The sequence below is a fragment of the Dryobates pubescens genome, chromosome 7 (genome assembly GCF_014839835.1).
Source record: "Dryobates pubescens isolate bDryPub1 chromosome 7, bDryPub1.pri, whole genome shotgun sequence".
NCBI lineage: Eukaryota > Metazoa > Chordata > Aves > Piciformes > Picidae > Dryobates > Dryobates pubescens.
The window spans coordinates 18,259,041-18,275,283 of record NC_071618.1 but is presented as its reverse complement, the minus strand read 5'-3'; the positions used below and the strand labels follow the sequence as shown (position 1 = coordinate 18,275,283).

General features: G+C 37.4%; 1 protein-coding gene across 1 annotated transcript in view; it reads left to right on the top strand.

The window, feature by feature from the left end:
• The window catches only part of GPC6 (glypican 6), an 816,126-nt gene that overhangs the window by 234,156 nt on the left and 565,727 nt on the right, over nucleotides 1-16,243 (top strand). The window contains exon 2 of the mRNA XM_054163055.1: nucleotides 14,264-14,422. Within this exon, the coding sequence (XP_054019030.1) occupies nucleotides 14,264-14,422 (159 nt within the window). The remainder of the gene's footprint in view (nucleotides 1-14,263; nucleotides 14,423-16,243) is intronic.

The window sequence follows — 16,243 nt, the reverse complement described above, 5'->3', positions numbered from 1 at the left end:
GTATCAGCTGAAATTGGCATTCATAATTCAATCATTCAAGAAGGGAAATTGCTTTTGGCAGAAAACAGTTGGGAACATCTGCAACAAGCGCTCAAAACTGCTGTTGTGCTGAACGGATGTAGGAAACACCCATAAAGTTTCAGAGAATATTCATTACATGCAGTACTCATTAAGCAATTTGTGAAATCCACCATATTAATTACACTGCTTAGAAGTCACCTTGAAATAGAGGGTTGTTTTTTTTCTTAGAAATCAGTACACAAGGAAAAGACTTTGACAAAATGTTTTTTGATTTTCTGTTCAATGGAAGATGCACAGGGTTTGCTTTTCCTTTTTTAATGTGTAACTTTTAACAAAGTTAATAGCACCTGCATTATTATAATGTCCCTCATTATAAACCTATATACCTCTTTCAAAAATGTAAAATGCTGTGAGAGCTATTAACCAGTAGTATATTGTATTTATTAGGAACATGATCCCTAATTTGGAATTTGCAAAAATGCTAACTCAGTGAAGTGGTCATTTACTGGCAAGTGTGTATGTTTTGTGCATATTTTCTGACTTGTATTGCTGATGACTGAGTCTTAGCTTTTACAAAACACAATTTATTGCTTTATTTTATAAACCCACTATAAGCAGACCAGTCTTCATATTTCTTCACCACAGAAGCAGTCAAACTTCACTCCTTTTTTTTTTTCTGAGAATGGCTTTCAACAGTTTCACAAGATAAAAGTATGGGGTTTTTTCATATCATGTAGTTAATGATATATATATTTTTGTGCAAATGTTCATCATTGGTGCATACTATTTCCAGACTGACTGTTCAAATCACCATCCCTGACTGAACTTTCATCTCCTGGTGTCTCCTCGTTGCTCATAAATCAAACCAGGAAAGAGGCAATATACAGGTTGACATTCAAGAAATGTGACAAGTTGTGGGAGTAACTTAAAGGCATAAAAAAATATAAGGAGCTTTCCTGTAACAGTCATGACAATTGGCATACTTCCTTTATATGCTTTATACAATCTACCAGGTAACATAGGGTTTGGGGATTTTTATTTCTTTGTTTTGGTTTTGGGTTTTGTTTATCATTTTCCCCTCTGTAATAACAGACATTACCTTTACTTGCCAAGGAGATAGGCACTCTGGGAAAATATTCACACATATAGTTTAATATGAGCATTCCTTAACTGAAACTTGTCAGTTGTCTCTTATAACTTGTGATATATGAAGAAAATACAGTATTTATTACTTCCTTTTGATAGTAAATACAGTGATAAGGAAAAAAAACATAATCTGATAATCGGAGTTTTATTAGGACATTTTATACTAAAAACAATTTAATGACAGTAGAAGTCAGTACTGTTGGCTGAAAAATATCAACATTCTTTAGCAGTTTCTTGTAATTTTGCAGTTTAGCAATTTGGTTAATTCTTTGTAATTAGTTTTTAAGGAAGCATTTCAGGGGTATTGCCTCATATAGTTCTTCACTTCTTTCAAGTTTTTTGCCAAGGTGATTAAAGAAAAATTATTTGAGGGAAAAAAATTTCAGGCATGTATTAGTCTAACACAGCACCAGAAAGTACTTGAATATATTTGCTACTACTGTTGTTGGCACAGAGTTGAACAACACAATTCACCCCCAAAAAACATAATTTGCAAATCCCCAAATACTACTCTTTCCTAAATATACATTATATTCTTTTGAATTATGTGCTTATTGCCCTAGCTCTTATTTTACATATTTATTCTTGCTGTTTGCAGAGATTTCTATAGGTCTTCATAATCAACCCCTGTTACCACTGCTGTAGCTCAGAAAGCACTTTGACTTTGGGAGAGGGACAGCAACACACTGCAGAGCATCCTCTTGGTAGTGGGGTGTCACAGGGCTCCCTCTCAGGGGGGAGGAATGGGGAGAGATGGCAGGAGAGGAAAGCATAGTCACAGCGTTTAACTCAAGGCATGCAGGGAAGGCAATAGACACTCCCACTTTTGAACTTCAGAGATAAAGTAAGACCTGGAAGCATGATAGTTAGATCTGTAATGCAAACTTGAACATTTTCATGTTTTACAATTGTGGGCTTTTAAAGGTTTTGGGGTAAGATAGGCAAAGTCATTTGATATTTGTACATGACTGGATATTTCTCTAAATGTCTACCTGTCCTTAATGTGATACATCTCCATTCAGGCAGCAGAGGCCAGGGAATGCCTTATGCTGAGTAGTTTTTGAGCAAAGGAGCCATGAGAGAAATGTATTCAAGGGGCACTAAACTTAGATGCCTTAGAGTCTGCCTTATACTGAAGATAATGAGTAGAAACAACTATGATATTCTTTGCCTACTTTTGTTCCTGCTCCATCTGCTATAGATCTGCAGAGTTTCCTTCATAAAACAAGTATTCTCTTTGAATTATATCTGTCCATATTATGCCAGCTGAACTGCACACAGTAAATAAGTTTAAAGAGTGCCTTGTGGTCTTTATAGGAAATAAATTGTTTAGCCATAATGAAGGATTATCAATCATCCTTAAGGAAAATACATTCCTTTCAGATACAGAATATAATGTTCTTCCAATAAACAAGGAAAGAAAAAGGTTGGCTGTTGTTTTGTTTGTTATTTTTCCAGAAGTCTGTACTACAAGGTAATCACAAGTTAATCAGAGGTCAGTGCTGTAAGCAGCCAGTCAAATGTTGTGACTCTGCTGGACAAATGTGCCCAAAAGGCATATTAATAATGTAAAAGTAATTCTCTAAAGAACTGATAGAACCTAGCTTATCACTGTATCCTTGTATATTTGAGTGCTTTGATTACTTCTGTAGTAATGCATAGAATTCTGCTATTTTTACATTCAAAAATATATGCAGGCACACACACACATATTAATATATGCATAAGAGAAGACTGCATACATATGGATTTTCTTTCAAACTGGTCTTTAGTCACAAAGGTCAAACTTTAACATTAAAACAGTTGAAGGGCAAGAAACTCTATTACATGCAGTTATTGATGTTGAAGACCCTGACCCTTGCCAAGTAACACAGGCCGTAGGGGGCATTTACAGTAGTGTATTAATTAGAAGAGCTAAAAAATCATGTTCAGTCTGTTTGAGTCTAAATCCAATTAAACAAACAAACAAAACCACAACCACCAAATAAAAGTGGGGGGAGGGGAGAAAATAAAAAACAACAACAAAAACCAAGCCAACCAACCAACCAACCAAAAAACAAAACAAAATCCCATTGTGCAGGACTAACAGTAGATTAGAAATCTGCAATTGTTGGAGCTAAGCTACTATCCCCTTTTCTAAACAGCTTTCATTTTTGCCTTTGTAGCAATTACTGTGCTGTCTGACATTATGGAAGAATAGTTTCTGTTCATTCAAGTGAGCTAAAAAAATTCAGAGCAAATGGCATTCTATTAAAAAATACTAATTCAAAGAAAAATCACAGTATCATAAGCGCGAGTTTTTGTTAGTCTATAGGCCTTCCTATACTCCCAAGTTTGCAGCACCAGCAGGGCAAGGCACATTTGCCCTGTGTCCTCCCTCGTAACTGGAGACCTCTTTAAATCAAGGACAATGTCATGCCTATTCTTCCAGGCTCCCTGAATCCAAAGTCCTTTGTCCTCTGAAAAACCTTTCTCTAGTTGATTGTTAGAATCGTAGAACCATAGACTCATTGAGGCTGCAAAAGACCCTTGAGTCCAACTGTTAATCCATCCTTGCCAAGTCCACCACTAAATCATGTCTGTAGTGCTTCATGTACATTTATTTTAAATACCTCCAGGCTCAGCGACTCAACCACTTCCCTGGGCAGCCTGTTCCAATGTTTGACAACCCTTCCAGTTAAGAATTTTTTTCCTAATATCCAATCTAAACCTCCTTTGGCACAAACTGAGGCCATTTCTTCTTGTCCAATTGCTTGTTACTTAAGAGAATAAACTGTCCTCCACCTCACTTCAACCTTCTTTCAGGTAGTTGCAGTGAGCAATAAGGTCTTCCCCTGGGCCTCCTTTTCTCCAGGCTAAACTGTATTTACCTCAGCCACTCTTCACAGGACCTGTTATCTAGAACCCTTACCAGCTTTTTTGCCCTGCTTTTGACATGCTCCATCACCGTATGTCCTTCTTGAAGTTCAGGGCCCAAAACTAAACATGATATTCGAGGTGTGGCCTCAGCAGTGCTGAATATGGGGGGACAATCACTTTCCTGGTGTTGCTGGCCATGCTATTTCTGATACCAGACAGGATGCTCTTGGCCTTCTTGACTGCCTGGGCACACTGCTTGCTCATATTCAGTCAGCTGTTGACGAACATCCTCTGGTCCTTTTCCGCCAGACAGGTTTCCAGCTGCTCCAGCCCAAGCATGTAGCATTACATGGTGTTGTAGTGACCCAAGTGGAAAACCTGGCACTTGACCTTGCTGAATTTTGTGCAGTTGGCTTCAGCCCAGCCAGCCTGTCCAGATTCCTCTGTACAGAGCTGCTCTATCCTCAAGCAAATCAACAATCTCACCTGTCAGGATCTTTGAAAAATGGCTAAGGAATGACCTCAAGCCCTGGATCAAAAATTATTAGGTCCCACCCTTGCTCTTTTTGACTGGTTCAACTACTTTGCTCCTGCATTGGGAACACAGGCAATTTGCCCTATGAAACATGGGTAAAAGCCTTTCTGACTACAGGATCAGTTCCTGTCCCCTTTTTACATAGGGATACAACTCTAGCCTTTGGATGCACAGGGAAGGGTACAGAAACCTGGTAACTTGGCCTGAACTGGAAGCCAAGAAGATTTCTATCTCCTAATATGGGAAATTAAATGGAAACTATACTCTGAGGTTTTAAAAATGGTAAGCTCTGAGAAAATCTAGAGACTGTTACAGGTCACCATTCAGTCCAGATTCAGAAAGCCTTCAAGACTTCCTTACTTCTGCTGCAGTATGACAGGATGGTTTTCTGAACTGCCTTCAATCCAAGCACCTCCAGACATCTAGGCACACTTAACAGCTGCCCCTCACTTCAGGATATCCTGAGTACAGCTTGCCTAAAAGATTGGAACACCTGGAGACATCAGCCTAGCCTCTAGGAGATCTGACAGCTGGTTACTGAAACTGAGAATATGACAGCAGCATTGAACAAAGGATTTTAAAAATACATTGCTGAATCTTGAGATGCCTAAGGAAATATCATTTATTGAAAATGTTTCAGAATTTCCTGCTTATTCAACAAGTTTGCCTGTCCAAGGTCTTAGTAATAGAATGTCTAAGCCCATACTATAGCTAACAATATCTACAGAAAAAAACTTAGATTCATAGTGTTAATTAGAAGCCTTATAATTCAGAATACTTATGGGTGTTTTTTTTTTTCAGATCACTGAAACTGTATTTGTCAAATAAGTGAAGTGAATCAAACCAGTCTAAAAGTAGTCAGTCAACAGAAGAAAATCTTGCATAAAAGAGCTTTCCACTGACACATTCTGTACTTGTACTTCTCCCTGTATCAGCAAGTATCCCTGTAACTGAAGGAAAGTAATTTTAGCAGTAATGATTGTGGTGGGAGTGGCCAGGAAAAGGTCTGAGCTCCTTAATTGTGTAAGATTTACTGTGGGAACATTTACAGTACAGTCACAGAACATTCTCTTGTGCACCTTTAGGAAAGGAGTAATTATATAGTTCTGTAGTTCTGAGGCCCTCTCACCTGAAGGGCTATCCATGCAATGAGAAACTTACGTGAAAAAAAGTAAAACCCCATACTATGGTAGCTACTTCCACTTAACCTATTGGGCTGAGTAGGTGGGAAAGTTTTTTTTTGTCAGTCCCTTAGAGTTAATGCTTTAGGAGTCACCGCAGAATATGCTCAATTTCAGTGTATATACAAGAGGACAAAGAAATCATTTTCTGGCTACTATGCATGATAGCTCCATTTTTGGACCTTTTTTTCCTTCAGCAACTAGGAAAGAGATTAGTCTGAAGAGTGTCTCAATGAAGAACTTATGGCAGAACCACCAGAATCTTACCACTTACATACATGTTACAGCCTCTGATGTAACACTAACATGGCATATATTGTGGCTGTCTTTGTGAACTGTTTTTATTACTGGCATTGCAGGAAGCATGTCATTATTAATCAGAAGATGGGAAGGTAGATTATTCTTTTAATGACAGCATGAAAAAGTTTCCTTGGACTTAGTGAAGCAATGTGGCTATGAGAAGAGCACTGTTATTAAGGACTTTTAAACAGTTGTTACTAAGCTCAGTATTCGAGAAATGTGGATTTTTTTTTACATGATAATACAGAGATCAACATGGGATCTGCAAGGTATTAAAATATACTTGATAGTGCAATCACATGGCATGACTCATTGAAGCTCATACTGCTTTAATTTTTGCTGCATATAATGGTATAACTATCTTAAGGACTTGTTTTGGCAGTATAGCATACCCAGTTAGCCTCAGGCAACTAACTTCGCTATGTCCTGCTGTGATTGTTTCTGTGGGTACATGAACTCAGTGGTGTAAACATCATGTGCTGCAATCACATATTTGGATTTCTTTTTTCATATGATGAATGTGGATTAAAATGTTTATGCATGCATGAATGTGCACAGCCTCATCCTGTTTTCTTAATAATTAAATTGTTCTGAGAGAAACTGAAATACAAAGCCTGCTTGCAGTATGTTTTATGGTCAAGGTAAGGCAATGTGCTGTGTGTATTCTACTTCACACTATGATGCTATGTAAGGTATTTCTACTATTACAGTAGGGGACATAATAAACAGCAAAAATCAATTGGGGGGGAGGTGAAGTTGGCTGCTGCTCTCAGGTGGGAACATGCTTTGAAATCAGAAAATGCAGTCATGTAGCCAGCAAGATGATGAAACTATACAGTGCTGAATCGCAGCCTTTCCATTAGCTTTCCACAAAGCACTGAGCACAACGCCAGTAATACGCTCCCCAAGAGGTAACTAAAGATTCTTCTTACAAACTGTGCTATCAAAAACCGATTGTCTGACTGCGTATGCTTGGAAAATAATGTGAACCTGAGTGTTCAAATAGTGGTACTGCTCCTAGTAGTTTAGTTAGGAAGACTCTAGGGACTTGAGCCTTTTCTTTAACATCTGTATACTCCTAGTCAGAACAGGTTTATTTTGGCCTCTGCTTCTGTAACTTATTACTGAGGGCTTCCCAAGGACAACAGGGTCAGGGCTTCTTGTAAATGAATGTTCCCTGTGGGACCTGTAATGAAGAGACTGTTAACTAATTATCAGTCTGTTTGGAAGGCATTCATTTTTTAATTGACCTCAAAGCACTCAAGGAACAAAAGAAATCTGAGCAAAGATTATTTGGGTCTAAGGCAAACAAGTGAGTAATTTTCTTTCATGCAGTAGTTTCTTGAGTTTATTGGAGTCCACTGAACATACATGTTTTTCAAATTCAATATTCCACTGATTAAAATTGGGAGAGTGGTGTCTGATGACATGATCTGCATGTTACAGAGAGATTTCCATCCTTTCCTTTCACTGTCATTTTCTGTGCAAATAATGTTCCCATCATCACATGTCAGGCCAATATTACAATGGAATTAATTTAAAACATAATCTGTTTCCTTTCAGTTTGAGTAGGAAAGTTCAATTCTGTGACTTGAATGTCAGGTGCAATTTTACAGAGGCTGCTTGCAGGGCTGTTATACCCCACAGAGAAGATAATTATACACTTAGATGGAGCCCTAGGACTTTCTGGTTAGGGAAAAAGTTTTGTCCAGCCAGATGATATTTTAATTTTCATTATTTGAATATTGACTGAAATTATGAAACTTATGTTTCTAATTTAATTTTAGCTGCTAAGTTAATGCAGAAAACATGACATTGTTCTTTTGGGGGTGTATGTTTAAGGTGATTGTAAGTCAATTTCTTCTACAACACTGGTTCTGCATATGAGTAATGGAAAATTATATGTGTATTGGAGGAGAATACTTTTCTATAATAGGAAATTAATTATGTGATCATGAAGAGCTCACACATGCTCCTGATTTCACCAGTAGAGCACTTACATTGACAACTTCAAAAAGTAAGTGTTCAGAAACATTATTGCCAATACAGTAAAAGGTTCAAACCCCAGAACAGTGGGCAGGAGTTAAAACTGAATGTTCATCATATTATTTTTAAAATAATGTAAAATATTCAAAATTATTTTTAGAAATACAGTAAATTAGAAGAAAATTTATAATTAGAAACAAAACTCCAGCTGTTCCAATCCTTTCCCTTATATTTCTATGAGATAGAAAGCCCTGAACTGCGTAATTGAAAAACAATAGAACAGGTTAGAAGGGACCCCAGCTGATCATCTGGTTAAAGGCATTGTGGGAAAGGGAGTCTAGATAGGGTTAACTAACATCCTGTCCAGTCACATCATGAAAACCTTCTGCAATGGGGACTCCACCACATCCCTGGGGAGTTTCTTCCAGTGACTGATTGTTCTCACTTGAAAACATTTCTTTCTTATGTCAAGATGAAAACTCTCTTAGTGCAGCTTCTACCTGTTGCCCATTGTTTTCTCCATGTGGCTCCTTGTGAAGAGAGAAACTCCATCCTCTTTTGTAGCTGCCTTTAAATGCTGGAACACTGTCAGGACATTCTCCCTGAACCATCTCTTAGGGAAAAAGACCTAACTCCTCCAGTCTTTTCACAGAGTAGATTCTCTAGTTGTTTGATTTATCTTCATGGCTCTCCTTTGTACCTTCTCCAGTCTGTCCAAATTTTCCTGGGAAACCAGAATGCAATACAAAAGTCTAGCTACAGTCTGACGATCACTGAGTAAAGTGGGATGGATTGTGTCTCTGCCTCGCTAATAAAGCCCCTGCAGATGCAGCCCAGTGTCTGATTTGCCTTTGCAGGTGCTGTGGTGCACTACTGACTCATGTTTCGTTCGCTGCCCACCAGGAACCCAGATTATTGTCAGCAAGGCTGCTCTTCAGCCATGCAGATCCTAGCCTGTGCTAGGCTCTGGTTATTCCATCCCAGGTGGAGGACTTTGCACTTGCCTTTGTTAAACTACATGCTGTTGATAAATTACACTTCCTTCTCCAGGCATGGCTGAGTATGAGCAGGTCTGGAGCAGGTATTTCTAATTTCTAAGAAGCTGGTTAATGGCAAAGCCCAATCACATTCATCTAATCTGCAGGATGAAGAATGCAGAGCTATCTTCCCTTTCTTTAAGCTCTGTCGATGCATAAAGGATGACCAAGTTTGAAAGTACACCTAGAATTTACCACTTTTATTTATTAGCATTTATGTTTTGCTGAATTTATGAAGCAGTGTGATGACTACACTTCTGTTCTCACTAGGCCTGCAGTTAGTCCTACCATTCTGTCAGCAGAACAATACCAGATTTTTAAAATTCATGATTAGGATAGAAACTATAAAACATTGACTGCCTCAGAAGTGATTGTTTCTGAAATTGTTAAACTTGCATCATGGCCCATAAAAACTCTGGCCGATGTAAAATATTTTATGTGATCGTGATACCAGTTTTTAATAATGTAACAAATGATTGCATCGGGTGTTTAGGGAATCTGGCAGTGATATTGTTAAGGGTAATATTCTATTCTATAGGGTTTACAGTTCCTTTAGCTGGTATCTTCTGCAAGTAGTTAGTTCTGGCATTCTGATACACAGTAGAAGCATTGATTCGACTTCAGAGTTTTAAGTTGCAAATTTTTAAAGACTCTTTTGTGGTTTGTAGGATATTAGGGGGGATACCAAGCTGCAACGTATATGATTATAAAATAAGTGCTTTATGAATTGTTTTATCAGACTTAAAAGCAACACGCTATCAGGATTACCAAATTCAACCACGAAACTTGCCAATTTGGATAATGTGAAAGGTGGTGTGAGATTACAGCTGTAATAACACTGAAATTGAATACTGGTAGCTGAAGTTGTAGTAGGCAATTGATTTGATTTATATAACACAAACCATGTGAGGAGAAATATGTAGGTCAGCATCTTCAGCTGGAAACAGCAGTTAGAAGAGTTGTGGTAGGTCACTGAGAACTGCTGAGTTAATACTTGTTTAGCCTGGCAAAAAGCTGGTGCAGCCTAACTATTTGCTGTTGAACCTGTCTGAGGAGACACCATTTGCAACAAGGAAAAACTAATCAGTTACATCTAATGCCACTTGTGGCATTAAAAATCTTCACTAAAATTAGCATAAGTATATAGGCCATATGGAGTTTCCCAGGGCAAGAATTGGTACATCAGCTGTGAACACATTTTCAGCCTGCAAAATACTTAAGGTGTGTAAATACACAAATCAGTGATTAAATTGGAGTAATAGAACAATATATAACAAAATGCAAATTGTAAATGATCCTGTTCAGGGAAATAGAGGAAGCACAATCAAATATAGCCTCCACAGTTATTTCTGATCCAAGGAGTCTGCCAGCAAATTTACACTCAAAAAAACCCCAAAAAACCTCCCACACCCTCAAAAAAACCCCAAACCAACAAAAAAAAATGCCCACAACAACAACAACAAAAGCCCAACAATTGCTTCATTAAAGAAAACAATCCTGGCAGTTTTGGTTTTGGTTTTGGTTTTGTTTGTGATTGTTTGGGGCTTTTTTGTCCAAGGAGTGAACTAATGACCTGGCAATTCTAACATGAATTGAAGGTTTAATAAGAACAAACACAAAATAATTAAGCAGCTTTTAAAAAGCAAATTAGAATCAAGTATACAGAAAGAGAGTTTCCATTTGCCATTCCCAGGAAACGGCCCAAGTCTTTTGTCCAAGTTGTGAGCCTTTGGAAACTACAGCCAGTTGGAGCCAGTACCAACCTGCTGGGGCTGATGTGACACAATTTCTAAAGATTTCATCTTTGCAAAGTATACTTGAGCCTCCTTTGACCTACAAACACCCCATTGGCACAGAGCAATGGAAAATGCTTTTTCTTTATCTATAATATGACCAGAACCTCCAGTGCAGGAAATAGGAGGAGGAAAAAAACTTGAAGCAGAATATGAAGAGTAGCACATTATTGTTTCTTTGTACCAAAATTCAGGAAATATATCACAGGCAGGGGAGGAGAGAAGAACTAGAAATACAGTTTTAAGAAAGCTTAAAAAATGCAGGTGGTTAATATAGATGATTTAGGAAGAAACATGATTAGAAGAAGAAAACAATGAGATGGTGTTGAGGTTGTGAGCATTTCTAAATATGAGTTCCATGTTTCAGCAGCCAAGAACCTCAGGAATGAATGAAAACCTGATGGATTAAAAAGCATGAAATAATACAATAATGAAAACACATGTATATGAAATAACTGCAGTAGGAATCTGGATAAACTTGTGGCAGCCAAGGCAGGGATGTCATTTTTGTATCAAAGGATAAGTGAAAGAAAAAATTATTATTACAACAAAAACAAACCAAACAAACAAAAACCCCAGCTATACTCTATACTGAGTTTGATGTACTTTAATTTGTCATAATACTTAGCATAACATAACATCTTGAACTGAACCCGTGGATCTTACTTTCTAAGATCCATGGGTTATTAGATTAGTTCAGTTGATAGTCTGGCAATTATGAAAAACAAACTTAACAGAGAAAATAAACTGGAATTTTATAAAAATTCTTGACTGCAACAACACTAGAGCACATTATCATTATAGTAAGCATGAACTACCACTGTGGCTGTGTGGTGGGTTGAAATTACCCCCCCAACATGAAATTGCCAGACCAACTCAGTTGGAAAGAAAATGAAGCTGCATTTCAAGCAAAACTACAATATCAAATATGAAATGCAATGAGTATGTATAAAATATACAATATTTACACAGATATACAATTTATAAACAACACAAGAACCCCTTAGACAAAACCAGGGGGCTACAAAGAGTTTCCCCCTCCCTGCTCCCTTCCCTCTCCCCTGTACACAGGACAAGAGAAGAAAGGAGAAAAGCAGAGAGAGCTGTTTGATAATACTTAGCTACAACAAAGCAATGCAACCAAGGTCAGCAAAACCAGCAGAAAGCCAGAAGCAACTATCTGCTAGAGCAAAGGAAGCAGGGAAAAAAAGAGAATGTTAGTCTACATTACTAAACTTGTGTTAAATATCTGTCCAATGGGATGATTTAGCCTTATGATTATTTTCCTTTTTACATCCAGTAGTAATTTATTTGCATTCTACGACTTTCTGTTCAAGATGTGTGGAAAATTTTCTAGGCACAGCTGAAAAGTACCACAGGCTGGAACTGGGATAGCAGGTCCACCCAGTGGTTCCATTGAACAAAATCCTCTGGGCTGAAGTAGTAAGAGGGTTACAGATATTATGGATGTTAAGTTGTCGTTTTGTTGTTTAATCAAGCATACTGCACTGCTTGTAATGACACAACATTTCTGTTTTCCTTTCCTTTCTGACATCTAATAAAAACTCAGAACATCACTGTTACTTAAATAGTACTTACTCTGTCTATTATGGTACCTCCACCGACATTTTATTGGTTGAATATAAAGGGTGAGGCAACCATTATTTTGCCATCATGTTTGACAGCAACTGGCTCAGCAGTCCCTCTGTGTGTTGTTTATGCCACAGATGTGTGATTTCAAAAATGGAATGAATTTATAGTGTTGAGAGAGTGTAGTAGACATGGGGAAAAAAGACTTAAAATACTTTGATGGTGAAAGGATATCTGTTTTTCCAGGTTTGCACAGTGTTTTACATCATGATAATTTTAGGCATGACTGGGACTTGTAGGTAGCACTGCCAAACAGTAACTGATAATAATGATCATTCCTGAAGATGTATGGCTGTGAGCTTTTAAAAAGTCTTGCAACTGCTGTAAGAAATCTCATGGTATTACAGTTCATATATTAAGAAATCTTGCAGGAAAAAAAAAAAAAAAAAGGGAGGTTGATGGGTCAGATTTGAGGAATTTCAAATTAAAAGACTTCATTCAAAAGCTGAAACAAAACTTGGAATGCATATTCGAGACAATGTTTTTTTCTAAGCATGTGCAACCTCTTTTTGATGCTGTCTTCAAAATGATGCAGCAGCTAAATGTATTATACCTCTGGGAAGCATAAACTTTAGGGCCTGATTCTCCTCACTACGTAATAAGAATGGTGAAAAGTAGCCTTAAAGTAGGTATAAATTGCATTTAAATCTTTTTTATGGCTCAGCAGTGGGAAAAAGAGGCATCAATATAAATGAGAATCAGGTCCTCAGTATTTATTTAACCCTTGGGCTTTGTATATCATTTTATTTGCACCTTTAAGAGATTTGCAGAGGGATTTTTAATCAGGATTTGGTGTACAGAAAGCTAAATGTTTTCATTGCCTTACAAGTAGCTTTAATCATAGAGGCAGATTATTCTTTTTATTTCTCAAGAGGGAATGGTAGAATTTCCTGCCTTTGTACAAACTGAGCTAAATGTTTCTGACACCCATAGTACAGTGTCAATTGGAAATTCACATTTCACGTAATAACAGACCATTTTAATTTCATGAGCTAAAGAATTGGTTTCCACTTGCAAATTGTACTGAAGAAAGCAATACTGTCAGAAGAACTGGCACAGTGCTTCAAGAGATAAATCTATTGAATTAAATAAGAGGCTTTCATTACCTTTTACATTGCATTTCCATATAACATAAGCACTAATTAAACTCTTCATTGCTTTCTCCTATTCAGCAGAGCTATTCTTATTCTGTCTGACAAGAACTACTGCCCAAGAAAACACGTAGCACACAAACACAGTCATTAAAATACACTTACTCAAGCAGAAGGGAAGGAAGAGTAGAAAGGGAAAATATTTTGATGCATTTGGGCAAGTGGGACCTATAAAGAGAAATACATAATTTCTGGTTTTGACAGCAAGGCAGCTCTGATGTCTTGTAGGAGGTCATTTCACTAGGTATTTCTCCAGGCATTTTGAATACAAACAGAAAGCAAGCAATTGTCTTTGACTGTTTAAGCATATGTCTGGTTATAAGGAAGGATTCTTCAGTGTGAGGGATCACTTTCAGTGTTAGACAATTCTACCTTTTGAACTATCAAAACAACTCTGCAAAGTGAGTCTCCTTTGCTGTGTGAGGAATGTTCAAGCATGGCAAAGTTGTACAGATTCAAAGCGTGCGTAATAAAGTAGTCAAACCTTAAAGAGCTCTTTGGGTAGCTCATGTTCCTTGACTGAATAGACATCATGCATATTTGATACTGAGACATTTTTATCTGTATTCAAATACTTCTAATTAATTTTTACTTCTGATTCCAGGGGAACATTTGAGAATCTGCCCTCAGGAATATACATGTTGCACCTCAGAAATGGAGGACAAGTTAAGCCAACAGAGCAAACTGGAGTTTGAAAACTTAGTGGAAGAGACAAGTCACTTTGTACGCACCACTTTTGTATCCCGGCACAAGAAGTTTGACGGTAGGCTGGATGTAATTTACTTATTTCAAGGTTATTGGATTTAAAAGTCAGCTTTTCATAATAAATTCCAGTGTTCTTTTCTTTACAATTAGATACCACATTTGCAGTTGTCAGTTTGGCTAAGATAAGGGTTAATTTACAGCCAGTATGCTTATCAGCCTTCTGAGTATTGCCTTTAATTGCAATGACATTAAGAATCGGACTGTTAAGTGCCTGCAGGCTTGGCTAATGTTAAAAAAAGATATTAGATATGCATAGAGAGGTTTATAAGTTTTGTCTCCTAGTCTCAAATGCAAACTTTAGGTTTGCAGTTAACTGTTGCAAGATGAACTATGGATCTCCCATGATTTTTTGTTGTTGCAAGGCAGTTTTTTGTAGTTTGCTTTTTATAGCCTTAGTGCTGTAGTCTTTTCCTGGATGATTTTCTTATGATGTACAGAGTCTCTTAGAGGGTTTCTGGCTTCTGAATGCTAAGGTCTCAGTTGCATTTGAGAGGGATTGTTGTGCAATCCATTTATTATCAAATGCACATTTTATACATAGAATTCACAAGAACAGTTTGGGAATTTTTATTTGTTTTTTATCAGTTCTCTTTGTAAGGGCAAGGTTTCAGTGTCACAATTTGCTAAATGCTTGTCTTAAATAAGGAACATTAAATAGTTTTTATGGTTGTGTCTGTGTTTACAAGTCACACTGAATTGAGCTCTTCTCATAAACTGCAGATTAGGAAAGAGCAAAAGCTTCAGCATATTCAGTCATGTCTTTATCTAAATATAAAACCTGTATTTGTGTTGAAAGTATCCCCCTGAGTATTTCTGTGTATGTATAAGTTGGAAAAGGTCTGGCACTAAAAGTCATAAATTTGCATTTCAAAAAGGATTGCGGAGCTGCATCTTTGCGTGTAGGTAGAAGACCTGCAAACAAGCGCAGTAATGTTGGCTAACCCTAGGTTACGGGCTGTATGTGCGTGCACGTAGGAGAATAGTGGAAAGGTTATCTGTGTGGTGGGAAGCTTACTTCGAAGCACTGAGGTTGCATTCAAAAACACATGAAGGTGTCTCTAAATCCATAGAGTAGTTCTGTATCATTCTTTCTATCGAAGTAAAGAAATTTCCTCCCCCTACTATTGATTCTTTAAATATGGCACAGAATGGAAAATGAATTATAAAAGGAAGGAGTGGGAAATGTATAGTATGAAGATGATCTGGAGAATGGTCCCCAGCTGCAGATCAAATGCTAATAGAATTTAGAAAGTGTCCTTAGTTATTAGAAGGACTGTGGTGTGGATGATGGTGCAGAGTTCTGCGTTGTGATGACTTCACTTTTTAATGTGAAGCTGGAACTTTTTGGTGTAGTGAGTTTTCAAAATTTTACTTGGCTTTGAGAACCTGAACAAAGCAAAGCAAATAAACCAAATCATCCAGAGGTTGTGTGTGCAGTATTACAAGATGTGTATGCAAGCAGAGCAGGCATTTCAAACCATCTATGGTACATGCAGGGTTTTTCTTTTTTTAGAAGGAAAACAGGAAGATTGCTGGTATTCAGTGAGCAGTGCAGTTGTCTGAAAACACTGGGCAATGAACTTAGTCATACTATGGCTTTTTCAGTAACCTGAAATTCTGTATCTTAATACTGATGATCATGAATATGGCTGAGAGTTACTGACCTGTCATAAATATTACCTTTTGGGATTGTTAAGGATCTTCTCTTCAGGAAGCTGGATTTAAAGAATAAGTGGATTCATCTGTCTGGTCATTGATGTTTTAGAGGGAATTTGCAATATGAAGTCTCATCAAAGAGTATTTGAACTTTGTGTACACT